Source organism: Saccopteryx bilineata, chromosome 1 (genome assembly GCF_036850765.1).
Source record: "Saccopteryx bilineata isolate mSacBil1 chromosome 1, mSacBil1_pri_phased_curated, whole genome shotgun sequence".
NCBI lineage: Eukaryota > Metazoa > Chordata > Mammalia > Chiroptera > Emballonuridae > Saccopteryx > Saccopteryx bilineata.
The window spans coordinates 173,659,134-173,686,397 of record NC_089490.1 but is presented as its reverse complement, the minus strand read 5'-3'; the positions used below and the strand labels follow the sequence as shown (position 1 = coordinate 173,686,397).

General features: G+C 40.3%; 1 protein-coding gene across 8 annotated transcripts in view; it reads right to left on the bottom strand.

Annotated features, from left to right (window-relative positions):
- Positions 1 to 1,065: 1,065 nt before the first annotated feature.
- RAPGEF2 (Rap guanine nucleotide exchange factor 2) overlaps positions 1,066 to 27,264 on the bottom strand; it is a 255,836-nt gene continuing 229,637 nt past the window's right edge. For 4 of the 8 annotated variants that reach the window (XM_066279961.1, XM_066279963.1, XM_066279992.1 and 1 more), the window contains 14 exons: positions 25,997 to 26,154; positions 24,779 to 25,019; positions 22,021 to 22,404; positions 20,009 to 20,220; positions 18,773 to 18,896; positions 18,115 to 18,138; positions 16,870 to 17,093; positions 15,193 to 15,399; positions 11,477 to 11,629; positions 10,601 to 10,723; positions 8,808 to 9,033; positions 7,676 to 8,235; positions 4,565 to 4,873; positions 1,066 to 3,147 (listed from right to left, as the gene is read on the bottom strand). In XM_066279961.1, the coding sequence (XP_066136058.1) occupies positions 3,122 to 3,147; positions 4,565 to 4,873; positions 7,676 to 8,235; positions 8,808 to 9,033; positions 10,601 to 10,723; positions 11,477 to 11,629; positions 15,193 to 15,399; positions 16,870 to 17,093; positions 18,115 to 18,138; positions 18,773 to 18,896; positions 20,009 to 20,220; positions 22,021 to 22,404; positions 24,779 to 25,019; positions 25,997 to 26,154 (2,971 nt within the window). In that variant the 3' untranslated portion in view covers positions 1,066 to 3,121. The remainder of the gene's footprint in view (positions 3,148 to 4,564; positions 4,874 to 7,675; positions 8,236 to 8,807; positions 9,034 to 10,600; positions 10,724 to 11,476; positions 11,630 to 15,192; positions 15,400 to 16,869; positions 17,094 to 18,114; positions 18,139 to 18,772; positions 18,897 to 20,008; positions 20,221 to 22,020; positions 22,405 to 24,778; positions 25,020 to 25,996; positions 26,155 to 27,264) is intronic. The other 4 variants (XM_066279981.1, XM_066279987.1, XM_066279974.1 and 1 more) reach the window with 3 other exon arrangements.

The following is a 27,264-nucleotide window of genomic DNA, read 5'->3' as shown; positions in this document are numbered from 1 at the left end:
GCATTGAACTGGGATGCAGAGGACCCGGGTTCGAGATCCCAGCTTGAGTGCGGGCTCATCTGGTTTGAGGAAAAGCCCACCCGCTTGAACCTAAGGATGCTGGCTCCAGCAAGGGGTTACTCAGTCTGCTGAAGGCCCGCGGTCAAGGCACATATGAGAAAGCAATCAATGAACAACTAAGGTGGTGCAACGCGCAATGAAAAACTAATGATCGATGCTTCTCATCTCTCTCCATTTCTGTCTGTCTCTGTCTATTCCTCTCTCTGACTCACTCTCTTTCTCTGTAATAAATAAAAAAAATTTAAAAAAAGTTCTTAAACAGGTTGCTGCCTAACTGATTTTTGCCTTTTTAAATATAAGTGCCCTTCTGGTAGACTGAAATATTATTCAGACTTACCACACATGAGAACTCAAGAGATATAACAACGATATTTTATTTTATTTTTTTAAAGATTGTATTTATTCATTATAGAGAGGGGAGAGAGAGACAGAGAGAGAAGGGGGGAGGAGCAGGAAGCATCAACTCCCATATGTGCCTTGACTAGGCAAGCCCAGAATTTTGAACCGTCAACCTCGTGTTTCCAGGTTGACGCTTTACCCACTGGGCCACCACAGGTCAGGCCAACAATGATATTTTATATATTCATTAGACATCCCAAATCATTAGCTAAATTGTACTCTTAGTGGTCATGATCTTGGCTGTTTTCGCTCTCTGAAGTTTTGTTTCTTCGTATGTATACTGGCAACCAAATATTCTGTCCCACAGAGATTTTTTTATTGAGAAAGGTTGAGAAGAGACAAATGCTATGTAAATATATAGTGATATCTTCACTTTTCACTGAATCTCAAGAAACATGGTAAATTCTGAACATGATTTGGATTGTGTTAACATTAATATCAATTTCTTTGAATCAACAGAAAGCTACCTAAAAGAATATCCTTTTGGACAGTTTTGATGCTAAATAGGCCAGGTCTTCTCAGCCTCCCAAGGACGTAACCCTGCTGTGATTATTACCACTTCAATAATAAAAAGCATGCACGATTCATTAAGAATATAGACAAGGCTTTATGTTATATTTATTTATTTTCCAGCTTATACAAACTGGATGTAGAAGCATAAACGTAGTACATTTCTACCATCTTCAACAAAAATATAACCAATATGTACAATTATTGTATTAAAAATACAAAAGGGATACAGACTCCACCAATGTCTTTCTAAAAGACATACAGGTACAAGTAGTATCAAAAGTATGAGGAAATCACCAGTTAATTGTACATTCTGCACTTGACATCACAGAGCGAACTGAGATTAGCAGTCCTATGTTCTACAATTACTTAATGCTTAGATAACATTTGTGCAACTTGTGGTAGAGCTAGATTTCTGTCTTTCTATATGCACATGAGGTCCATAGCCTATATAATAAAACTGGCAAATAATGCATATTACATGTAAAATTACAAATGCTTAATTGACAATGTAATATATAAGCAAGTAGACAAATGCCATGATACAGAAGAGAAATATTAAATAAAGCACTGACATTGTTTGATACAGTGAAAAAACACTGCAATTCGACTTTTTAAAATTTGAAGCTATTTACGTTTATCTACTGATCAATATGATCAGCTGAATTTAATGGAAAAAAATCCAAGACCAGCAGTTCCTCACATTTGAGTACTACTCGGATTGGCAGCCTTCACTTTTCCGGAGTCTGTGCAAAAAAGAACACAAAAATAGAGTGGAGGGGTCATTTCAGTCATTATAGGGTTCATAGCAGCTGTGAGCAGGTGGTTGCTACACTTAGGCCTTCTCTACCCATAACATCCATAAAGTCACTTCCAGGTTAGTCTTTGGGGACTAACCCACCTGGCAAAGGCTGGCATATCTAACCAGGTTTTGGATCGTTTGATCTTTGATCACATTAAAGGCTTATTTATTCCCTAATGCCAATTCAGTAAAGGGAGGCTGTCTTGAAAGAGCAGTATTAACAGCTGGCATTAGCTCCAACATCCCAAGCTGCTTTCACTGCAATGCTATCCAGTTATAAACATTTCTCTTTAAAAAGACAAAAAAATAAAAAATAAAAATCCCCTAACACTAAATTAACAAAAATCAAAGAAACATAACTTAAAAAGGGGTTGGGGGTTTGCCATCCATCTCAATGGAGCAGGACACACCCTCAAATGACACTGTCCTGCACTCCATAAGGCTCAGACACAGGACACAAGAGTCCCATTTCCCTCCCCTGGCCATGTGCAAACAGTTTTGCAGAAAAGCCCCACCCACTGGGGAAGGGGTGGGTGGGGTGTCTTGGTAGCTAAGGAATTGGCTAACAGTTTATACTGCTCCAGGATAGGGCACTTCGCGGGTGAGGCCTGAAGCCCACAGGAAGACAGGGTCACGCCCGGGTCTTCCCCTCTTCTTGGTGGACCACACCCTGTCCGGCATATTTGGTTTTTTAGAAACCTAGGCTGGCAACCCTACTTAAAGGTTCAAAATAATACTGTAATTATTAAATGAATATAACATTTACTCTCTGAAGACAATCTTTAAACTCATTAAAAAAAAAAAAAAAGAAAAAAGGAGGACATTGTAAACAAGTGGACAAGCACTGTACTCAAAGGATTTCATTGTTTTTCTTTGTCTTCCTTGGTGGGTTAAAGGCCCCGAGAAGTTCAATGGCTAGTTTTTCTCATTATCCCAATGAGACCAAGTGCTGGGACTGGACTGAAATCTAAAAGGAAGATTTAAAAAAAAAAAATCCTTCCAGGCATTGAGAAGTGCAGCCAGAGTGAATCATCTTGTTGTGATGATCTTGGAATTTGGAATGATACTGTGCGATGTGGCAGGCAGCAACAGTGGGGACTGGAAGATTGCTGCACTGTGCATTTCAAGCAACAAAGTCTGAAAAGTGCCAGGGCGAGTTCTTCACAGTATTTCACATGCAAAGGGGAAAGGAAGAAGGGGAGAAGAAGCCCCATGCTGCTTTTAAGGCAGGGAAGGAGGCAAACTGGTCCACCATCCTCAGAGTGTGAGTTCCAAGGCTCCAATGCTAGGGACGTCTTCTTGTGCTCTCCTTGTAGGGTGGCTCACTCTGGATCCAGAAAAGCCTGTGCCTCAAACAGCAGATACTTGTTCATCTTCTGCAAACACAACCAGGAGAGAAAGAAAACAGACTGATGGGCTGAGAGAGAATACGATCACTGACGTGCTAAGTAAAAATTCCACAGCATTCTTTTTAGTACACCGCACTTCAAATCCTTGCCTTTTGCTCTAGGTGATGATCGTTAATAAGAGCTTTAAAATGAAGTATATAGGATGTATAGAGTTTAATATATACACAATATAAAAAATATATACATTGCTTATTTTTAAAATTTATTATTGACTTTTAGAGAAATAAAGAAAAAGAAGCATTCATTTGTTGTTCCACTTAGTTGTGGATTCATTGGTTGCTTCCCGTATGTGCCCTGACCAGGGATCGAACTGGTACTTTGGTTTCGAGAGGATGTTCTAACTGACTGAGCTAACCAGCCAGGGCCTATATATTGTCTATTTATAGACAGGAGAGTTAATAATGGATTCAGTGACCAAAAAGGTCAGTGTGTGACTTTTTAAATAATATATGTTCACATACACATAATAATGTCTAGAAGAAGCCTGACCAGGCGGTGGCACAGTGGATGGAGCGTCAGACTGGGATGCAAAGGACCCAGGTTTGAAACCCCAAGGTCGCCAGCTTGAGCACGGGCTCATCTGGCTTGAGCACAGGGTCACTGGCTTGAGCCCAAAGGTTGCTGCCTTGAGCAAGGGGTCACTCACTCTGCTGTAGCTTCCCCCACCCCTAGCAAGGCACATAGAGAAAGCAGTCAATGAACAACTAAGGAGCCTCAGTGAAGAATTGATGCTTCTCACCTTTCCCTTCCTGTCTGTGTGTCCCTATCTGTCCTTCTCTCTCTGTCACAAAAAAGAAAAAAAAGTCTAGAAGGATATATAACAAAATGTTAATAGTGGTTATCTGCAAGTAACAGGATAAGTAATTTTCCTTTATTGTGTTTTGGTTTTATTCTATAGTGATTACTTGCATACCAAAACATGTTAAAATCAAAACTTAAAAAAAGAAAGGGGGTGAGAGGCATGATCTCCCTCCTCCTCACTACAGCTGGAGGAAGAATTGTAGAAGGCAGGCAAAAAAGTTCTATAGAGTCTATTCCTTATTCATTTGGAGCTCATTAAAAGCCCAAATATAACCTTCCCATAGAACACTCCGAGAATTAGGAGAGAAATCCAGCCATGTGCACACTTTATTGCAAGTGACCCCTTCTGCAATCTTTGGTATTTCTTGAGCACTTCAGAAAACACTCTCTCTCTCTCTCTCTCTCTCTCTCTCTCTCTCGTCAAAAGCTTTAATCCTAAACTTGGAACTATAACTATAACATGTGCAAGATATAGCTAAAGACACAGCGATCACAGTGTTAAGAAAACAGAAACATCACAGCAAGCTTACAGGCAGCATAAAGGAACACATAGAACTTTATGGTTTTAAGAATGAATTCGTACCGTCCTCCTCAGTGGAAAACCCTTGAGATTGATAGGGGGTGAGGCGCGGGTCACACTCATTGGGTTTATGCCACTGCGGCTTATTCACCGGCCTGCCACCTGCGGCGTGCGGGAGTGGCTGCTGGGCGGGGGCGGCACCCCCAGCTGTGTCAGAGGGCCGGGCGATCATCCGAGATCTTTGCAGCGCCACGTTGTAGTCTGGAGGCTTCCGGGTCGGATGGGAATGCCCTTCTGGGAAGTCCGTGATGGGGATCCCAATGTAGCCCGGCGGGGTGGGCGGGGGCTCTCGATACCTGCCCTCCTTCCGCACTATAGTGAAGACAATGCACCAGCCATTAAAAAATGTTCTGCGAGAGTATTTCATGCCACTCATGTCCATAAAAGCCTATCAAATAAGTATTAAGACAATACACACCATATAATAACAAACATGGTTTTGTATGGTATGAGACAGGTGGGGGATAGAGTAGGCCGGGGAATGCATGCTAACTAAACCAAATACAATGGTTATTTCTGTGTGGCCAAATAATTGCTGAGAGAAGCTACTAGGTAGTCTTGGTATCTTTAACATCAAATGAACTACTGCAAAGTTTGTTTTTACTATAAAATGGCAATAAGCTTAACACGGAACCCTTGGGTTTACTGGAAAGATTAAGCAAAGAGAGAACATGAAAGGTACCCAATAGTATGCCTGCAACATGTTGGCAGTGCCGGGTAAAAGTTTCTTGCTCTTTCCCTGCCCAGGGACAAGAAGGGCAAGCCCTATGTGCTCACTTTTTCCCTTACCATAAGGTGACCAATCGTCCTCATTTTGGAAGTCTGTCCTCCCTTGAAAACTGTCCTCCTACATGTCCTTTGTGATATTGGAAGACTAATCTGTAAATGTCCATATTCGATCAATGCAGAGTCGATCCACTGTGTGTGTGATGTGACTTATTTGTATCTAAATGAGTACTTTTTTTCTTACAATTATTATTAAAAATTAATAGGCCTCTAAGCATAATTACAATATAAAATATAAATGTTTTTATTATGCATTTATCATATTATACTGTATTGTTGCAATAAATAAAATATTTCTTTTATTTACAATATTGTTTTCTTCAATTTATTTTTGTCCTCCTTTTCATTGTAAAAAAGTTGGTCACCTTACTTATCAGGCAGAGAATCAATTCCATATTACTTCTGGTCTTGGTCCCCACTTTGGAAAACAATGAATTAAAATAAATTTGGAAAACTGGTACAAAAAAAGATGCAAAGTTAAAAAAAACTTTAAAACCATGTGCAAGGTATGTCTTTCTCTTAAGATCCTTTTATTAATATTCATGACCCAGAACATGAAATCTTTCAAGCCAAGTAAAATTAAAGTTTTATTTCCTTGAACTTTCTAGATTCAACTGTTAGGAACCAAAAATTATTTTTATTTTCTGTGCCTTAAAAAGTCCGAGTATTAGGCCCTGGCTGGTTGGCTTAGTGGTAGAGCGTCGGCCTGGCGTGCAGGAGTCCCGGGTTCGATTCCCGGCCAGGGCACACAGGAGAAGCGCCCATTTGCTTCTCCACCCCTCCCCCTCTCCTTCCTCTCTGTCTCTCTCTTCCCCTCCCGCAGCTACTGGAGCAAAGTTGGCCAGGGCGCTGAGGATGGCTCCATGGCCTCTGCCTCAGGTGCTAGAATGGCTCTGGTTGTGACAGTGCAATGCCCCAGATGGGCAGAACATCGCCCCCTGGTGGGCATGCCAGGTGGATCCTGGTTGGTAGCATGCAGGAATCTGTCTGACTGCCTCCCCGTTTCCAACTTCAGAAAAATACAAAAAAAAAAAAAAAAGTCTGAGTATTGCCTGACCAGGCAGTGGCACAGTGGATAGAGCATCAGACTGGGACTCAGAGGACTGAGGTTCAAAACCCCAAAGTAGCTGGCTTGAGCAAGGGGTAACTGGCTGGAGCCCCCTGGTCAAGGCACATATGAGAAAGCAATCAATGAACAACTAAGGAGCTGCAACAAAAAACTGATGCTTCTCATCTCTCTCCCTTCCTGTCTGTCTGTCCCCATCGGTTCCTCTCTGTCTCTGTCACACACACACACACACACACACACACACAAAATGTCTGAGTATTAGTTGGTTGAAAGAAAGCTTTAAAATTTGCAACCTAAGAATAGGCATTAATAGTTATCTCCTTAATTCATCTGCAAAGGATATTAAATTTGATGTCTACCTGCAACTATTGACATGGTAACATAACTACAATTTCCCTACTAATAAAAGTGATGTTGGTAATGATTACACACATTTTGTATTCTACAATGTATTTCTACACTTCAATTACACAGACGTTGAAGATGCCATAGAAAACTCATCCCAACAGGAATGAGGATACATGAGGGACTTCACAACAGCAGCAGCAGTAGCATTTTCCATGACTTGTAAGTTACCATCTGAGAGCTGTTCTAAGTGTTTCACAGAGAATTCCTCTAATCCTAACACCAACTGTATTAGTCGAAATTACTGAACTCATTTTACAGATGAGGAAACAGATACAAGAGTTCAGTGCGTTGCCCAATGCCACACACCTAGAAAAGCAGTGAAACAGTGATTCCAACCCCAATCTGCCCGAGGCCTAAACTCTTACATGGTACATGATCTTAGCAGCCTCTTCCTTGTTCCATACTGCACAGACAGAATTTGTTCAGCACAGAAACCATTTGCCTAACAAACTCAATAGAAAATTTTTTAAATATGCAAAGTATAAAGTTTTAAATACAATCCAGGAGAACAAAATAGAATACGAAAAATAAAAATATTGAAAAGCTTCAATTAAAAATTCTTCTACAGAGAATGGTCATCCTTCCTGATAATTTTCAGCCAACAAAGATCAATATGAGACCAGAAAAGAACCACGGCAACCTTCTGATTCTGACAGCTAAGGAGTACTGAATGCACAACATGCTGGAAAAGACTTGTATGTACCTGACCACAGAGCCTGGGCTCGTAACTACTATTCATTTCGAGCCCTACACAGCAATGGGGAAAGGAACCACAAACACTCGATTTTACTTCTGAGATAAGTTAGATTAAAGCCGTGATCCAGACAAGACAAACTCCCCGTTCCGCTTACCGATAAGTCCCTTCGCGGTGGCTGCTGTCACAGCTATGTGGGCAGGCACTGGAACGGGTTTGGTTTCCTCTGTGGTCACAGACGGCATGCTGCTGCTTTCAGCCTCGATGGAAACATCTTTGCCGCCCCTTCGCTTTATTGTGCCCGTGTCGCCTTCTGAGTCCTCTCCCCAGTAGCCTGTGGAAGAGGCCCAGCTTGCCCGGGACTGGGCTTGGTCAAGACTCTCTCTACTTTGACTCTGCCTGTTATACTTTGTGCTAGGATCAGAAAACATAATTTGGTCCATATGGCTGCTTGAGGCCCACACACTTGTAGGATCCCCGGAATAATCAAAGTGAGTGTGCCCGAAGGGAAGCGTCTCCCAGCTTCTCTGGTGCTGGATGGTCTGTATATTATCATGGGAACCACTTGAGCATGAGGTCCAGCTCCCACGGCCACTGTCAGCAGCGTCGAGGGACGCGCGGTCCCCCTGGTCTTGGGAAAGCTCCTCCGTGCTTGGAGAAGAGATCACTGTCGCTGCTGCGTATAAGCCCCGGCTCTCAGGCATGGGCGCGTAGGACCTACGTGGTCAAAAGAAACGGGAAAGAAAAAGCAAGACTGTTAGCTAATATAACGACTATGAGAAAGCCAAAACATTTTTTCCTAGAAAGACGGCTTTCTTTCATCCCGGAGTCAGGATGAAAGAGCCACTAAACTGCATGACAGTGGTTAGTTCTGCAACGTCCAATTTTCTTACTTCGCCATCGCCATAAAATAAATACAGCGGCAAAGAGCAATTCCTCACTTAATATAAAGAAACATTTTCCTTACAAGGCTCACTGTAATCTGATTATTTCAAGAAGACAGCTCATGCAAAGAACTCAGACACATCCTAAAGTCATCCTCTGCCTTTAGCCCAGAAAGACCGTGTTCCGACAAGAATGAACCTAACTCTAAGAGGACAACAAAAATGGCAAGGCACTTAATAAATTCGGATATTGTAAAAATTAGTTACTGAGATGGGAGAAAAGTTCTTAGGCATTACGTAAAATAAATGGAAATACACATCTAGAAAACAAAAAATAAAAAAAAGGACTAATTTTTCAAAGACGGAAGAAAGGATGTAAAAGAACACTGAAGAAAAGGCGTCTACCCTAAGCTGTATTGATCGGGCTCCACCACGGTCCTCCTCTCCATCCTGCCCACGCCTAGGCTTGTCTCCACAATGCTGACAGAATGCCTCTGGCGTCTCTCATCATGCAGCGAGACTGGCACCGAGTCAAAGGAGGAATTGCTGACAATACTGGATCGTGAAGAAATTTCACTGTGACCAGAATCTGAAAAATTATCCACAGTCCCACTGGGAGCCAAAGTATAGCCTGCATGGGAAATACAACCATATTAATTAGACGCTGTAGGTTTATAACATAAAAACTGAAGTCTCCCAAATAGAAGCGAAAACCAAATGTAGGCCAAAAATATCACCACTCAACTGGGGAAGAATGCATTTAACACGCGAGAGCAGGGGACTGAGATAAGGTTAATCTGTACTTGAATGAAGCTTAACTTGCTCAGTGAAGGTTTAGATAGGAAAAAGGAAAACATGCTGTATGAGCCAGGAAATCATGCATATATCTTGGCACTACTCGACTACTCTGAGCTCCCTCAAATACAAATTAAACTATTATTAGTCTGTTACAAACTATGAAGAATAAGCATCATCAGATTTTAAAGTATATTTTTGCAAACGGCAAACTCAGTAATGTTGTTTCCAATTTTTAGAATGTTATGGTATAGACTAATTCAACTGGAAATATGTATTATGTTTATAATTTTAAGTGGACAGATAAGAATAAGAAATAAAACCTGAAAAAGAGTTTGGATTTCTGTCATTTGGTTTTTCAACATTAGTAATACATTGGACAAATCACATAAAAGTCTGTTGTTTTGAAGGTCACAATGTACAAAATCTCCATTTCCTCCTGACACCAACACTTTAAAATGTCTACACAGATGTCCATTTTTGACTTGAAACCCTTAACTCCCTTTGTTGCTAAAAATAATTTAGAAAGTCACAAAAAAAGGCTTATTGTGATTTTCTTTTTTTTTCTTTTTTTTTAGTGAGAGGAGGGGAGGCAGAGAGACAGACTCCTGCATGCACCTGGACTAGGATCCACCCTGCATGCCCACTAAGGGGGCGATGCTCTGCCCACCTGGGGCAGTTGGCTCCACTGAAACTGGAGCCATCTTTTAGCACCTGAAGTGGAGGACATGGAGCCATCCCCAGCACCCAGGGCCAACTTGTTCAAGCCAATCGAGCCATGGCTGTGGGGGAAGAAGAAAGAGAAGGGGGAGGGGTGGAGAAGCAGATGGTCACTTCTCCTGTGTGTCCTGATCGGGAATGGAACCCAGGACTTCCACACGCTGGGCCGAGGCTCTAACAATGAGCCATCTGGCCAGGACATCTTGAAATTTTTAAATAAAAAATCCAAATCTTCTTTTTCAGTACTCATTTATTTTACATTACTAAAAATCTCGTATTACTTAAAATATTGATTCCACATGATATGTGTATGCAATGTAAGTTTTTAATGCCACTTACCTAATAAATAAGTTAAATCTAGATGGCCTAAATGTTGCTAATTTATTCTTTAAATAGTATTTTCCTATCCTTTCAGTAACTTGTTAATTCCTGATTTATTTTTTAAAGGTTGCACAGGTCTTGATAAGATTTAATGTGTTTATCTATGAAATGTCTTTTGAAAAACCACACTACAAGTTCTGACAGGACTGAAAACCTTCCCTGAACAGTCTGCTCAAAACAACATCTCTAAAAAAGAACCACGCAGACAAAGCCCTTGACATTTAGAGGAATTCTCCCATTTTCCTGAACTAATGAGATGATTCCTCTCCTTTCCATCCCGTTTTTGGTTCTATAAACCCCACCTATCCCATAGGTCCGTGGTGCATTGTTATTCTTGTTACTGTTCTCACTTCCAAGAGAAGAGGAGGAACTGGTTAAGTCCAACTGCCCGGAGCCAAAAGATCTCAGCTGATTGCCACTGCCACCTAACAACAGGATGAGAAAAGAGTTCAGATACATCCGTTTAACAAGCACAGCAGAGACTGATACCCACACAAAATGCACAGATGTCTGAAATAGCTAAAAAGTAAAGCAGAAGAGGTATTTATTGATTCAGTGAAATCTCACAATTTATTCATCTTTTTGGCCTCCCTCTAGGAAAAAAATGTCTTAGCCATTTATTACTAGTTTATATCCATTTATTAAAGGATAGGAGAGGAAGTAACTTGGACGGCTATGTGCCAGATCTGTTATTCTAATATAAGAAAGCTTAACGTACGGAGGAGAGTTTGAGTCCCCAAAATTTAACCTTTTTAAAATAAAAGGAGGTAGCAACAAGGAAGGTAATCAAGACCCATGTTAATACGATGAAAAAATAAATCAGGAAGGTATTAGTTTTTCTTATGTATTTAAAGTTCTCTTCTCTGAATTAATGTTATATAATCATATTTAGTTAAAACAACTTTTAGTATAAAAACAATTATTTCCACACTGACAATAAAAAATTTAAATGTATTTTTCAAAGGCCTTACTATAAGTTTAACACTGCTTACCATAAGATTAAAAATACCAAAATTCTTCCAAATGTATAAACTGAGAAGAAAAAAAATCCACTCGTTGTTATATATTAGATCATTTTATATGACTATAATATTAAAAAAATGGTATAATGTACAACTCTGAAATTTATAACTGAAATGTAGATATCGCTATTTAAAGGGAAACAGAAGTTAATCTACCTTTCCTTGGAGAGCTCTGTGGAGAAGTGGGAGGAGAAGAAAGCTGGGAGGATGCATTTGATATTGTATCATCTGCTTGTTTCTTGTGACGCTCCAGACTTCCTTCTTCAGACAAAGAAAGAATTTTCTTTAAAGCTTGTGGAGAGTTTATGCCTATGGGAGAAAGAAAATAACTTCAATATGTATTTAAGACTGAAAAAAAAAATTGACATTAATAACGAAAAAACCTTTTTTGTCTTAAGATTCAATATTACATTTAAATTTAAACTATTTACAATTTCAATTTTGTATTCTTCACAGTATAGGCAATAAGCTTATAGAAGGCAGAAGGTACCCCTAGTCTGTTTTCTGACTGGTATCTACCAGAGTCTGAAAATGGACTACTTTCAATATTTTGCAGTAGGTTCTAAATCTTAATGTGGTCACTATCTTTATTCAACAATATGTAGACAACAATAAAGAAAAATAAGACTTATTGCCCTAGCCTGTGGCTTACTGTATAGAATGTCAGCCCAGAGTGCAGACGTCCCGGATTCAAACCACCTTCAGGGCACACATGAGAAGCAACCATCTGCTTCTCTTTCCCTCCCTCCCCCTCTTCCCTCTCTCCTTCCCTCTTGGAGTCAGTGGTTCGATTGATTTGAGCATCGGCCATGGATGTTGGTTGCTGGGTGGATCCCAGTCAGGGAGCATGTGGGAGTCTGTCTCTCTGTCGCCCCTCCCCTCACTTAAAATAAAAAAAAAAAAGAAAAAGAAGATTTATTACTTAAAAGTCAGGTGTGAGTTAGAAACAGGTATTTTAATGTTATTGGATATGTTAGCTCTGGGGAAGTGGAATTTTGGGAGAAAAGTCAAGAGCCATGAGTTAAAAGGAATCAGCCAGAAAAGCAATTAAAGAGCCCTGGGGAATTCCATGCAGTTAATATTTGTTCAAATAAGGAGATGAAAGAGAAGGAAGAAGGAGACCTATGAAAGTGCCATGTGTCCAAAACCACGGAAGGTTTCCAGAATGCAGTGGACCAGTGTCAAGTGTAGGACCAAAGTGGATGAGGGCAGGGATAAAGGATTATATATGATAATCAAAGGTGATTAAAAAAATTTTTTTAGAAAGGGAGTCATATTAAAATATTTTACAAAGTAAATATTATGAGGTACTCTCAATTACCCTTTTTTGAACAACAAAAAACATATCTAGGAAGGCATTATAACCTGAAACTATCTCAGTAAAACACTAAGTTACAATGTTCTAAATAGAAATCATTAAAAAAGAGGCCATAAAATGTAACAAAGATTTAATCCTTCATTTCACCTCATGTGTTTGATTTTTTTTTAATTTTTTAATTTAATTTAATTTTTTTACAAAGACAGAGAGAGAGTGAGTCAGAGAGAGGGATAGATAGGGACAGACAGACAGGAACAAAGAGAGATGAGAAGCATCAATCATCAGACTTTCATTGAGACACCTTAGTTGTTCATTGATTGCTTTCTCATATGTGCCTTGACCGCGAGCCCTCAGCAGACCGAGTAACCCCCTGCTCGAGCCAGTAACCTTGGGACCAAGCTGGTGAGCTTTGCCCAAACCAGATGAGCCCACGCTCAAGCTGGCGACCTCGGGGTCTCGAACCTGGGTCCTCCACATCCCAGTCTGACACTCCATCCACTGCGCCATCGCCTGGTCAGGCTGTGTTTGATGTTTTAATACCATCTTTAAAAAATGATGTTTATAGCAATATTTTAATAGGTACAGATACTAATAATATACACAGGATTCATGAAAATATCAGCTGCACTAAAGCCATATAAGTGAATAGTTTTGATTTTGAAAAAATTTCCAAGGTCAGCAGTATACACAGATTTAGAAAGTTGTCTTTTGCCTGACCAGGTGGTTGCGCAGTGGATAGAGCGTAGGACTGGGATGCAGAGAACCCAGGTTAGAAACCCCAAGGTCACTGGCCTGAGCAAGGGGTCACTGGCTTGAAGCCCAAGGTTGCTGCCTTAAGTGCAGGGTCACTCGCTCTGCTGCAGCCCCCCAGTCAAGGCACATATGAGAAAGCAATCAATGAACAACAAAGGTGCCACAACGAGGAATTGATGCCTCTCATTTCTCTCTCTTCCTGTTTGACCCTCATGAAGGTAGTGGATAAAGAAACATGAAATTTAGTTTGTTTGTGATAGGGGCAGCAATACAAATATTTATTTGAAAGGGGAAATAACAAGTAAAGGTATTCTTTTCTCAGTCTTTCCCAAACTCAACAAATGGGACACTTACTGATCAGGAGGACCGAGCCAAAGGATATACGATAAGACTCTTGCCCAACTCATAAGGACAAGTTGTAATCGGGCAGTAACTATCTTAGTTACTAAGACCCTAATTTAGCTAAGTAAACTCTTTGCTACCAGTTTTCAAAAATTTCTTTTTATCGTTTCCTGTGCATGTACGTGTGTGCGCGCGCATAGAAAAAGGAAACAATACATTTTATGAAAAATAATTTTGGCTCTTCAGAGGTATTTTTGAGCTAAGTAGACAGCATGAGCAAAGCTCGCCCTCCTGAGTTAAAAAAATTTATGGACAAGAAGGTACCGTTGAAATTAAATTGCAACAGACACGTCCAAGAACTATTATGGGGATTAGATCTCTGTATGAATCTTGGCAACAGATAAACGTGTGGAGGTGGCAACTAGTGGGCAACAGAACACCAGCAGAATGGTGGTGAGACGTGGCAGTAGTGTCACCACGTCGGGAACCTTGGATGAGCAGAGAGGATGGCTGTGTTCACCAGGGAAATCGACTGCTTCCACATGTCCCCTCTCCACAGCACCTGTTTTACTGCAGTAGAAAAATCAAGTTGTGTACATTTTCACACTGAACTTCTGTTAAATAAACTTTGGTACCAGTCAAAAGTAATACTGTTGTATCACTTACATAAAGGGACTAACCTCGTAGACCTATGACGCTTAATAGAAAAAATAATGACGCGCAATTTGGCTCCTTAACATTCAGGAATAAACTATATTTCCTCCCCGAAGTTACAGAATCAGGGATTCAACAAATAAGAATTCACTTCTGGACAAATCATTTCGCTTAAAAATATTCTGCCTAAATTCCACTAGTTTATGGATCATACGACCAAACAAAACTAGTTTAACCCTTTGAGTAATATGAACATTCATGTACATCCTCGTGCCTCCTGACCATCCAGAGTACGATCGATTTATTTTAAAAATGTGTAAGGCAACATTAAAAAAAGGCAAATGTATGTTCTTCTTGTTTCCATAAGTTGGTTATCAAACAAACATGATTTTAAGTTAATAAAACTGTAACGAACTAATTTCATTTTTTGAAAAAAACCCAACTCACTCCCAGGGGTCAGCGAGCATGAAAAAAACTCACTACTCAAAGGGTTAAATGATGTATATGAACACTGCAACTTCTGTATGCATTAAAAATTAAATTAGTAAAAGCATAATTTCCCCATTCCATGAGCCCATCCCCCATGGTACAGGAGCACGATTAAGTGAAATACTCTATAAAATCAGTCCCTTCCACTGACAAAAGTCAAGTAGAACTTACTAGATATTAACGCTTTATGAAGAAGTAATCATCAGGGGGAGACTCAAGAATATTAGACAAAGTTATCCAAGACAAGCATTTTTCTTCCTAATTTTAGAAACATGACAGGATTGCACCAAAAGAGGCCATCAATTTAATCGCCTACCAAAGGGTGGGAGGTCCTTCACGGGCACCTTCTTTCGTGAAGGGTACAGAGACACCGCCGGAACCTGTAGCCCTTGGTTGACTTTATGTGATGGCGGCGGCTGCGGGGGCTGCGGCTGGGGCTGTGCTTTCTGTTGTGACCCTGCCCGCGGAGCCACTGGGGAGGTCTCGGTTTTGACAGGCTTTTTGTCACCAGGATTCTTAGGCACTGATAATTGTTTGGTTTGAAAATAGAACAAGAAATTGAAGATGTTAATAGCTACATACAAGATAACTTTAGAACCGCATAAGCATTTTGGGCAGGTAGCAGACTAAAATGTGTGTCTTTCTTTTTTCCTGCTGCCTACATAAAGGACAGAAATGGGGGGAGGGGACCCTAGTAACAGAAATCATTAAAGGCATGACAGGACACATATATTTACCTTATGAAACTAGCTATCTCAAAAGATGATTGTACTGTTAGACCACGTCAAAAATAAAAAATAGAAGAATATGAATTGTGCGTACAAAAAACAAAACAAAACAAAACTCAAGTAGATCATAAAAACTACCCCAGGAAAATTGTTAAGAATTATTTTCCTAAAATGGTGTCTGAAATTCCTTGATATATGTGAGTTTACTGTTTTTACTTAATAAATGGTATTAATTGTCATCTTTGTACTATCGAATTTTCTCTTCTATGGAGCAGAATTACGTTAGCCAATACTGCTCGAGTATAATACTGAGTGTGTAATTCCATAGCAGATAGAAAGTAAACCAATTTAATAGGGTGATTAAATGCTATATGTATTCTATATTAATGACTCAATGATGTATGTATACTTCCTGCAATTTACATATAAAGAAACTAAGGATTAGGGAGCACAGGTAACTTGCCTAAAGCACCTTGCTAGGCTGAGGAACAGACAGGATGTGAAATCAGCCCAATCTGACCTCGGAGGACGAGCTCTGGATCATGACACACAGAGCTTCTCTACTGTCCTAGGAAAATCTAATAACTTCAATTTCCTCAAGTCACCTACATAATATGTCTATACATTAGATGGCATCTCCAAACCTGCCTGTAAAGACCCAGCGTGTCTTACATGGAACATGCCTCTGCCTTACAGATATAGATACAAATAAAAAGGAAACCGCCCCATTTCTAGCCTGGCCAGACTGTTAAAGGCTGGGACACCTCACGTTAGGCTGAGCTGTGATTCACTGTAAGCAGAGTTATCGCTTTCCGTGGTAGCTGAGCTTACTGCTAGGTGCTGTCTGGGCTCGGGGGATAAAAGGCAGCCGGCATACCTAGTTCCGCCCTGTTCTGACCTAGCAGGCCCCTCACCCCTCTCAGGTAGCCCATCACTTTGGAAGTATCTGAGAAAACAAGGGATGCATATGGAAGACACATCACCCATGTTTCCCCTGCCTGCACACTGACTGTATTAGAATGAAACAGAAAGAATGCTCACCCTAAATAAGTCTATGGTGTCCTCCTCCCCACACCGACCCAGCTGGACATGAGGCTCAGCCAAGGACAGCGCAGCATGGCATTCACCAGCGGCCTTCAGGGTGGCTCAGGACCCTCCCTTCCCCTCCGGGTTAGCCCCACTGCGTCACCACCCGCGCCGCGGCCCAGGAAACAAGCCAGCATCCCACCAGTCAGACTCCACAGCCGCTTTCAGGAAACACTCACACGTGTTGGTTGCTGGCTCGCATTGCAGGGATAATGTCTGGAGACTTTCTTCATCCATTTCTAGCTCCAAATTGGACAGGTACTGCTTCACTTTTCGAGCCATTTGGGCATCTTCATAAAGCTTTTTGGCATTGAGAAAGGAACTACGACGTACCCGCTTTTTATGACCACCTGTCTGAGCAACGTCTAGCACTGTTGCGTTTGTACTACCCTGGCTGAGGGACCTGGAAGACGAAAAGGGAGATATGCAGCTCACTCTAGCATGGGGTTACTGGACCGCTTTGAAATCTGCCAAGACTTAGAAAATATTCTATGTTCAAAAGGTCACATGCTTCATACTGGTAAGTAAACTGTTACAAAGGAATACAGAATAATATGGCTTCAATTTTTCTTCAAAAAAGAATCCTGCATACATACATATATATGTTTGGTGTCTGCTCTGTTCCAGCAAGTAAAATCTACTTTTCATATCCACAGAGCACCCAAGTCAGTCCACTCATAGATAATAATTACTTATAGAAGCTCATGCAAAAATACAGTTATAATTAGGATTTACATTAAATTTACTTCCCCTGAGATTATGATTTACAAATGTTTTAAAAAATCAATTAAAATTTTACAGTTGCTTTCTTATTCCTTGGGTTAAATGTAGTGCGTTTCTAAAGTAATGTGGTCAAACTGTTAATGAAATGGTCACCATGCAAATGTAAACATATATGTATAGAAACCAGCGCATGAATTGTTAAGAATTATTTTTTAAAAGAATTGGTTTATAGAATGAAAATAGTATTAGTTGAGCTGTAAAAAATTTAGCTTTAACACCTAGGGGCAGCATTTACACTACGTATATTTACTTCTCGAATATTCGTGCAATGGTATTTAAATTGCACAATTTTGCCTTCTCACATCCTCCCTCCCCTCACCCGACGTTAGGCTTTTCCCATTTTGAAACACAGAAATTGTATTAAAATGAGATCTCTCTGAAAACTCTGAAGTATGTCCGACCTACAATTCCCCGGAGCAATCACTGATCATTTCACAGCTCTTATGGACCATGACCTCAAAAGCAAAAGCCCCAACAGGTTCAACTTGAAGTCAAGTTTGCCACCTGAAATTCTGCTAGAGCGAGAGGGTTAAGAAAAAAAATGCAAAAATGCAAAGCATCAGAAGATACAGCAGGTAAGGAAACAATGCAATGAGCAGGGTAAGAACCGGGTGGGGGTGTGCAAGGTCTCCACCACTTACCCCAAACTCCTCCACTTCTTCTTCCTGTAAGTGAGAGCCATGGAGATTGAAGCATGGGTGTAGAGAGAGAGACAGAAAGATCACAAGCTCAGAAAGAAAGGACTAGACTTCCGAATAAGCAGTATAAGAAGCCCACAAACATTAAACTGCATATTCACCTCACACATACAACTGTACCAGAAATATTTACGGGGCTCAAAAGACAAATGCGTTTACATTTTTTTTTTTTCAAAAGGAGACTGACTCCTCTTCTCCCCTTCATTGGACTCATCATTTTTTGGCTATGCTGACAATTAAATCCATTGTGTGTGTATTGAAACAATATTGTTTGGGTTATTTACATATTTTAGTTCATACTACCAATTATGAGTTTTAGCTCTACAAATGATTGCTCTGAAAAATAAGGAACGAATAACTATCTCAAGTTAAATGAAAAATGTTTGAAGGACAAACTGTTTATACTGGCAATCAAAAGTACTCTCCATATGGAATAAGACATTGAGCTCTCAAATTAGAGCTCAATGAGATTCTCTACATGACCTAATAGAATTTTCTGCCAAGCTATAAATGTAAATATTCAAACTTCCCTCATTTGTTAGGAAGCTCTAAACTCAACCCTCTTTAATCCCACACGTGCCAGTGAAGATGACACACTCACCGAGTCCTGAACATGAGGGCAGGGTCCATGTTAACCGAAGCCATTCGGCCAACATGACGAATTTCTTTTGCAATCATCCTTAGCTTCTCAAAATTGACCAGCCCGTCAACTTTTGAGTCATTTCCTATAATTGGCAAAAAAAGAATCACATGGAATCACATGGACTTATTCTTCTCTGGAACTGTATTTTTAAATTTTATTTTTCAACTATAGTTAACATTTAATGCTATTTTATGTTAGTTTCAGATGTACAGCATAGTGGTTAGACAATTATAAATTTTTATTTTATTTTATTATTCATTTTAGAGAGGAGAGAGAGAGAGATAGAGAAAGACAGAGAGAAGGGGGGAGGAGCAGGATGCATCAACTCCCATATGTGCCTTGACCAGGCAAGCACAGAGTTTCAAACCAGTGACCTCAGCATTCCAGGTCGACACTTTATCCACTGCGCCACCACAGGTCATGCCGACAATTATAAATTTATGATGTGATCTATTTGATAATTCCAGTGCCCACTTAGCACCATACATAGTTATTATAATATTGAATACATTCTCTACATACAACTTTATATTCCCATGACTTTTTTTTTTTAATTTAGAGGTTTAGTTTTAAAAATTGGTTTTAGAGAGAAAGGGAGGGAGAAAGAAAGAAGAAATATCTATTTGTTACTCCACTATTTATTCATTCATTGGTTCTTTTTTTTTTTTTAAGCAAGAGAGAGAGAGAGAGAGAGAAAGGAAGAGAGAGGAGAAGCATCAATTCTTCATTGCAGCACCTCAGTTGTTCATTGATTGCTTTCTCATATGTGCCTTGACTGGGGGGCTCCAGCAGAGCAAGTGGCTCCCTGCTCAAGCCAGCGACCTTGGACTCAAGCCAGTAACCATGGGGTCATGTCTAGAATCCCACACTCAAGCCAATGAACCCGTGCTCAAGCCAGATGAGCCCGCGCTCAAGCCGGCAACCTTGGGTTTCAAACCTGGCTCCTCCGTGTCCCAGTCTGACACTCTATCCACCGTGCCACTGCTTGATCAAGCCATTGGATGATTCTTGTATGTGCCCTGACTGTGGGTTGAACCTACAACCTTGGCATATCCAGATGACATTCAAATGAACTAAGCAACCCGGCCAGAGTTCCCCATGACTATTTTATAACTAGCAATTTGTCCTTCTTAACCCCTGGCATTTAGTCTATATTTCCACAGTGAAGGGAGGAATCCTCAACTTTGTATTTACCTTCATGAAGGAACGTGAGATCCTTCTTAATAACTGGGAATAGAGGAATTATGGGAGGCTGTAGGTTTTGACTATTGAGGACATTGCGGTATTTTGCCATGTTTCTGGAAGGATCAAATAGGTCTTGGAGATCTTGAAACAGCTTTTCATATTTATTGGGAAGTTTTTCCCAGGTGGTTCGCAATCTTGCTACTGGTGCTAGGTTTAGGCCACTGAGAGAAAAAAAAGAAAACGTGGTATAAAATGAAATGACTCATCTTTATGAAATGAAAGAAGTAAAACAGCACATTGTCAATCTATTAACATATAGCACCTTTGGGTGCGATTTACACGGGACAATTTACAGAAAGATTCCTAAGGAACTGTTAATAATTCTAGGTAATAAAAATGGAAGATGGAAGCAGGGTCAGTATCAAGGGGTTTTAGGTTTATTCTTCTGTCCTCCACACCATCTGATTTGCTTCCTCTGAGCAAAACCACTAGAATGAAAGTATCACAAGGATAGAACTTTTGTTTCTTTGCTTTGTCTCGATATAGAGCAGTGCTTGGCACATAGCAGACTGGCCAAATATCTTATAGTAATAAAATAGAACAAACGCCCTCATAGTAAGGAGGATACAATCATACTCCTAGAAAGAGAAAATGACTAATTGAACAATCACCATCAATATCAATATTGCTAATTGTTTCACTTTTGTTATTTTCCTCCAGCCTCAATCTAAGCACTCAAAAGAGGGGAAACATCAACATTTACTGGGCATTTTCCTTGTGCTGGCTGATGGAACGCCACAGATATTACAGTAGCCCCCCTCACTCCATAATTTTGCTTTCTGCAGTTTTAGTTACCTGCAATTATCTCCAGTCCAAAAATATTCAATGGGAAATCCCAGAAATAAACAATTTATAAGTTGAAATTGCATCTGTGCTGAGCAACACAGTAAAATCTCATGTCTTCCTGCTCTGTCCGGTGTGCCATGCTGCATGCACTCCCCACCAGTTAGCCCCTTAGTATGCTCTGTCCGGTGTGCCATGCTGCATGCACTCCCCACCAGTTAGCCCCTTAGTATGCTCTGTCCGGTGTGCCATGCTGCATGCACTCCCCACCAGTTAGCCCCTTAGTATGCTCTGTCTGGTGTGCCATGCTGCATGCACTCCCCACCAGTTAGCCCCTTAGTATGCTCTGTCCGGTGTGCCATGCTGCATGCACTCCCCACCAGTTAGCCCCTTAGTATGCTCTGTCCGGTGTGCCATGCTGCATGCACTCCCCACCAGTTAGCCCCTTAGTATGCTCTGTCTGGTGTGCCATGCTGCATGCACTCCCCACCAGTTAGTCACTTAGTAGCCGACTGGGCTGTCAGATCAATGGCTGCAGTACTGCAGTGCTTGTGTTAGGTAACCCTCTCTATACTTAATAACGGCCTCAAAGCTGTTCACATAGCTTTCATTACCATATATCGTCATAACTGTTCTATTTTATTATTAGTTATTGCTGTTATTGTGCCTAATTTATAGACTAAACTTTATCATCAGTACGTACGTGGAGGAAAACACATCGTATGTGTAGGGCGTGGTGCTACCCAAGCTTTCAGGCATCCACTCGGGGGTCTTCAGACATATTCCCCGTGGATAAGGGGGACTTACTGTATATCATGCAACCTGCTCCATAACTTTCTGGCGAATTGTTATTTTATAGAGAAATAAACTGATGTTCAGAGCAGTTCAAATAAGTTCCCCAAAGTTACAGAGTTAAAAAAAAGAAAAAAGAATAAAAGGGGGGACGGCAGTGACTATAGATTTTCTGGACTCCAAGTCATATTAGAGATTTTAAATTGAAGATAAAGGTCAGGATTCAGAGGAAAAAAATTGTTCAGTAAGATTCAATTAAAACTACTACCCTTAAAAAAGAAAATTTAAAAAACTACTACCCTTGCACAAATTATATGGTGTTCCTGGATTGATACATGTTTTTAACCTGCAGCCTGAATTGAATCTTAAGACAGATCTGCTCTTACCTGATGATTGCAAACATTGAGTTAAAATTCTTGCACTCCCTACAGTGTAGTGCTATCTTGATGAAATGCTTAATGATCTTCATCCTCTTCAGCTGGTTCGTCTCTCTCAGAATTTCAGATGCTACCCAAAACGTTTCCTGGTTAATGACTTCTTCAAATTTCTTCAGGTTGGCACAGCTGGTTTTTGATTTCAATTTAAATAAATCATCTATATATTCAGTAGGTTCAATGTTGCGGAAGAGTTCAAAGTTTCGCATCGAGAGTTGTGTGGCAACTTCCACAGTGCTGAGCTGCAGCAGGGAAATCTGACTCTCTCTCAGCAACTCCTGTGCGTCCTCATCTGAACAAAGGGTTTCTGTCTCCATGTTGTTTTTCAAGTAATACCTATGGAGAATACAGAATCGAAAGCCTGAGCAACAGTCTCGTGGTATTCCTTAAAGGAATATTGCTACTTTTTAATAGAATGTTTGAGAGAACACTGAATCGAATGATGAGAGAATTCTTATTGATTATAAGAATAATCAATAATAATAAAGAATACTCATTAATCCCCAGACCACAGAACCACTTATCTAGAAGTCATTGATGAAAACTAACAAATCACATGGAATTTCATGTGAACCACTTGTAATTTCTTTTTCTCTTATCCATCTTTGGTTCCTAGATTATTTTACTTTTTCTTTTTTGCTAGAAATGATAGAAAATAGCTAAATTAAAATTTTCAGTTTAAATAAAGAAATAGGCTCTAAGGAAGAAGCAGGAATATCAGGCATAGGTCATCCTTCCATTTTCCCAGAGAGAATCTGTGGCTATCAATAGGCTCAAACTGAATCAAACCACATTTTCCTACTATTCAAAAACCAAAACAATCTATAAGTCATTTCCCCCTAGTTGATCCTATGAGTAGAACAAAACAGAAAGAGATTTTACCTTTTAAATATCTGATTTTCACCAAGCCCTACAAGTAAGTGTGGCCGATACTATTCTTAGTTTTCACATGAGGAAACAGAGGCGACTAAAGATGAATGACTAGTTAATTCCAGTTGCAGGGACAGGAACTCAGAAGTAATGCTCCTTTCTCTTTATAAGCAACTTGTTGAAAATAGAATCCAGATATTTGCCCTGTGACTTTAAAACATATGCTTTCCCGCCTGACCAGGCGGTGGCACAGTGGATAGAGCATCGGACTGGGATGCGGAGGACCCAGGTTTGAGACCCCGAGGTTGCCAGTTTGAGCTTGGGCTCATCTGGTTTGAGCAAAAGCTCACCAGCTTGGACCCAAGGTCACTGGCTTGAGCAAGGGGTTACCCAGTCTGAAGGCCCATGGTCAAGGCACATATGTGAAAGCAATCAGTGAACAACTAAGGTGTTGTAACGAAAAACTGATGATTGATGCTTCTCATCTCTCTCCATTCCTGCCTGTCTGTCCCTAACTATCCCTCTCTCTGTCTCTCTAAAAAACCAACAAAAAAACCCCCCAACAACAACAACACACACACACACACACACACACACAAAACATGCTTTCCCTAAGTCAAATTTTATAAAGAAATAAACAAAATGAGCACACAGTGGGAGTTCTGCCAATCAAGCCTTTTGCAAATTTTGCCAAGGCAAATATGACAGAAAACACATAACTTGGGCTACTGACATGATCAGATTACATGGTCTCAGTTTTGATTACCGATGAAGCCCCTGACATGTATCCATCTATAATTCTCTTGAATAATGAATGTGAATCATGAGTCTGCACCTCAACGGGGATTTGTAGAACTCCAAGACAGTTAAAGAAATAAGGAGAAAAATCGACCTTCTAAAACAACACTACTTGCTAGTGGCAAAATTGGAAATAAAGTAAAAAAGAGTAGAAGGTTATGAGTGGTAGCAAGAAAACAAGTTTTGAGTGAATCCAATCACAGTTTGGATGAATAACATAAAAAATTCAAGTGCAATGAAACACACCAATGGCAAATAACAGAAAAAAATGTGATTTTAGGGACTACTTAATTTTCAGTCAGTGCCGAATCTAGTCATTACGTAAGAGTCAAAACTTAACTACTTTTTCTGTTTTCACTACTCTGTGCTTGAGAATCCAATTATATACATCTATTGATGGAAATACCATGCCAAGAGACTGACAAAAGTCAGGTACAATGTTGTCTGGCAAGTTATGTGTGTTACATAAGCACTTATGCAGCAAGGGACCAAGCTTTGCAGCAATTAAAGTCTGGTTCCAGAGTTAAGAAGTGTTTTTCACAGTACCACGTACAACACTAGGCAGCACTGGCCAATTACATTGTCATAGACTTCTCTGCCTAAATAAATGAAGTTCCTAGGAGAGTTAGGTCAACAGGAGCAAATGACAATAGAATTCTATTAGACAATGTTTTTGTAAATATACATTTCCTAGAATTAGGGAGCATCTGTGACTTTACATCAGGCTTTCTTTACCACTCTGCCAGGCCAGTGTCCTAAAGGGCTAGCATGAAAAGTTACTGCTTGCCCACACAATGGTGGGCAAAAACAATATCCAGGTCACAGTGTCCTTGTTTTGAACATGCTCTTCAGAGATCCTTGTGAGGGTCAGAATGTACCATGCGCATTTACTTTGATAAAGCAACTCTAGGTGTGTGGGGGGGTGGGGGGAGGAGGAAGGGTACTTACTCTTTAAAAAACCCTTTGAAAGTGTTCACCTCTTAGACTCTGATGTGTGTTTGAAGGGGCAGTAAACAAAGCCAAAGAGATAGCTATGGTATACCTTCCACTGAGTTGTATTCTATCAGCAAGTTTGGAAAGCTGGTCTGGAAGTCTTCTTTGCTTGATGACTCCCTCGGGTGTGACAGAGACCTCACAGAGTGAATACTGATCGGGAGTGGCAGTCACAGCAAACTCCCTGATGGCCTGAATGACCACTTCCTTCGCTGTGGTGTCTTTACTGATCATGATGTATCGGCTTTGCTGATCAGCTTTAAAAACCCTTAGCACTTGATCTGGCAAGTCTGGGAGGAGGAAAAGCCATACATAAGTAAAAAGTATTTTAATATATAGTAATACAATTAAGTGAAGTCATCTGAAAAAAAACTTATTAAAGATAATGCTAAAGTTTCACCTCTTCCTTACTACAGCTCTTCTTCAAAGATGTAATAAAAAACATGCTAATAATCCGCAAAAACACATTTCCCCCTATAAATCACTAAATGATCTACAAATACAAACACACCAGCTGAACACAAAACTGTCAGTTTAGCACAAAAGGTAAAAAAAAAAAATAGGTCTTTTACCCTATTTATCTAATGTAACTTAGTCATGTCTGCATGGCATGTATTATCTTCATTTTATGAAAGAGAAAACAAGTTCAGAGAGATTAATTTGCCTATGGCCATATCAAAATAGTCTGAAGACTAAAAAAGAGCTGGTTACAGTTGTTTTTGTTTTGGGTTTTTTTTTGTATTTTTCTGAAGCTAGAAACGGGGAGAGACAGTCAGACAGACTCCTGCATGCGCCCGACCGGGATCCACCCGGCACGCCCACCAGGGGCGACGCTCTGCCCACCAGGGGGCGATGCTCTGCCCCTCCGGGGCGTCGCTCTGCCGAGACCAGAGCCACTCTAGCGCCTGGGGCAGAGGCCAAGGAGCCATCCCCAGCGCCCGGGCCATCTTTGCTCCAATGGAGCCTTGGCTGCGGAAGGGGAAGAGAGAGACAGAGAGGAAGGAGGGGGGGGGGGGTGGAGAAGCAAATGGGCGCTTCTCCTGTGTGCCCTGGCCGGGAATCGAACCCGGGTCCCCCGCACGCCAGGCCGACGCTCTACCGCTGAGCCAACCAGCCAGGGCGGGTTACAGTTGTTTTAAGGTTCATCCTGACTCTGAGCATCTGGTAAATTCATGGCAAACCAAAAGAGATATGTACAGCATTACTGTTATGTTAGAAGGAAACAGATTATTGCAATAAAACAAAAAGCAGTCTGAGTAGTGCTCACCAGGAGTAGTGCTGAAGTCTAAAATGCGATGATGTGACTGCAGTAAATCAGGATTACTGGATGATAGGGTTCCGCTGACAGGCAATGCAGTTGGGATATGCTTTGTCTGCCTTAATCCTACTATGCTGTCATCTTGAGACTGACCAATCCCAATATCACTGAACAAAGAGGAAAATGAGATAATAAATAATCAACGAGTTGGGAAGTTTAACTCATCAATATATAAGACAGGGGTCCTCGGGTTACCACAGTCTTGACATACAACTTTTCAAGTTTACAACACTCCCTTAAAAACTTAAAAAAAATTGAGACATGGGTGTTTTGGCTTATGCCATTAGCATTGTACTGATGGACTACGCGGGAGAACCAGTTTGGATGAACGTGGTAGAAGAATGCGCAGTGACGTGGCGTGTAAGTGAGGGAGCTGGCGTCCCACAGTATGCTTTCCTATGCCATTTTTGACTGTTAAAAACGCAAATGTTCCTTTTGTGTTAGGCTAAGGTGTGTTTCACCTTATACCAAAATTCGGGTTACATCACCATCATAGGAATGGGACTGTGTTGTAACCCAGGGATACCCTGTAGATACAGACCATAAATAAACCATCTTTTATAAAACATGCAGTTAATGTAAAAACTGATGAATTTGGTTGAAAATTGCAAAAGTAACTACTGCTTAAGTGTACCCAATTCAAGTTGTTTTGCTATTTCTTAAATTATATATAGTATGTTTCTCTGAAATCTGTATCTTTTAAATAAGACAAAATCATAACAAATATTAGTAGTTTCTCAGTACACAAATACATTCAAAAAAAGATAAGCTCTAGTTTCTGATGGAAACATTTTTAAAACAGCACATTAAAAGAACACAGTTCTTACTCAACTGATGGCTTCTATATCAGAATGATAAACTATTTTATAATCTGATCTTTAAGAACTGAAAAAACTGAGTAAAAGGAATGGGGGGGGGGGAGTCAAATTGTCCCAATTTCATTCTCTGATGTTTCAGAGAAATAAATGAAATCACTATGGAGTCTAATGTAAATAAACCCTGATACTGACATTATTTCTTAATTATACAGAGCATTAAAAAGCAGTGGTGCATGGTGGCATTCTTTGCATCCAAGACGAGGCAACAGAAATCCAATGAATAACTCATAATTCTCTACTCATATTTTCTGGTTATACATGTAAGTTCCCAGAGGAATACTACTTCTTATGGATAGCTACAAACTCATTTCCATTTATAAAAAGCTTGTTACTGTGGAC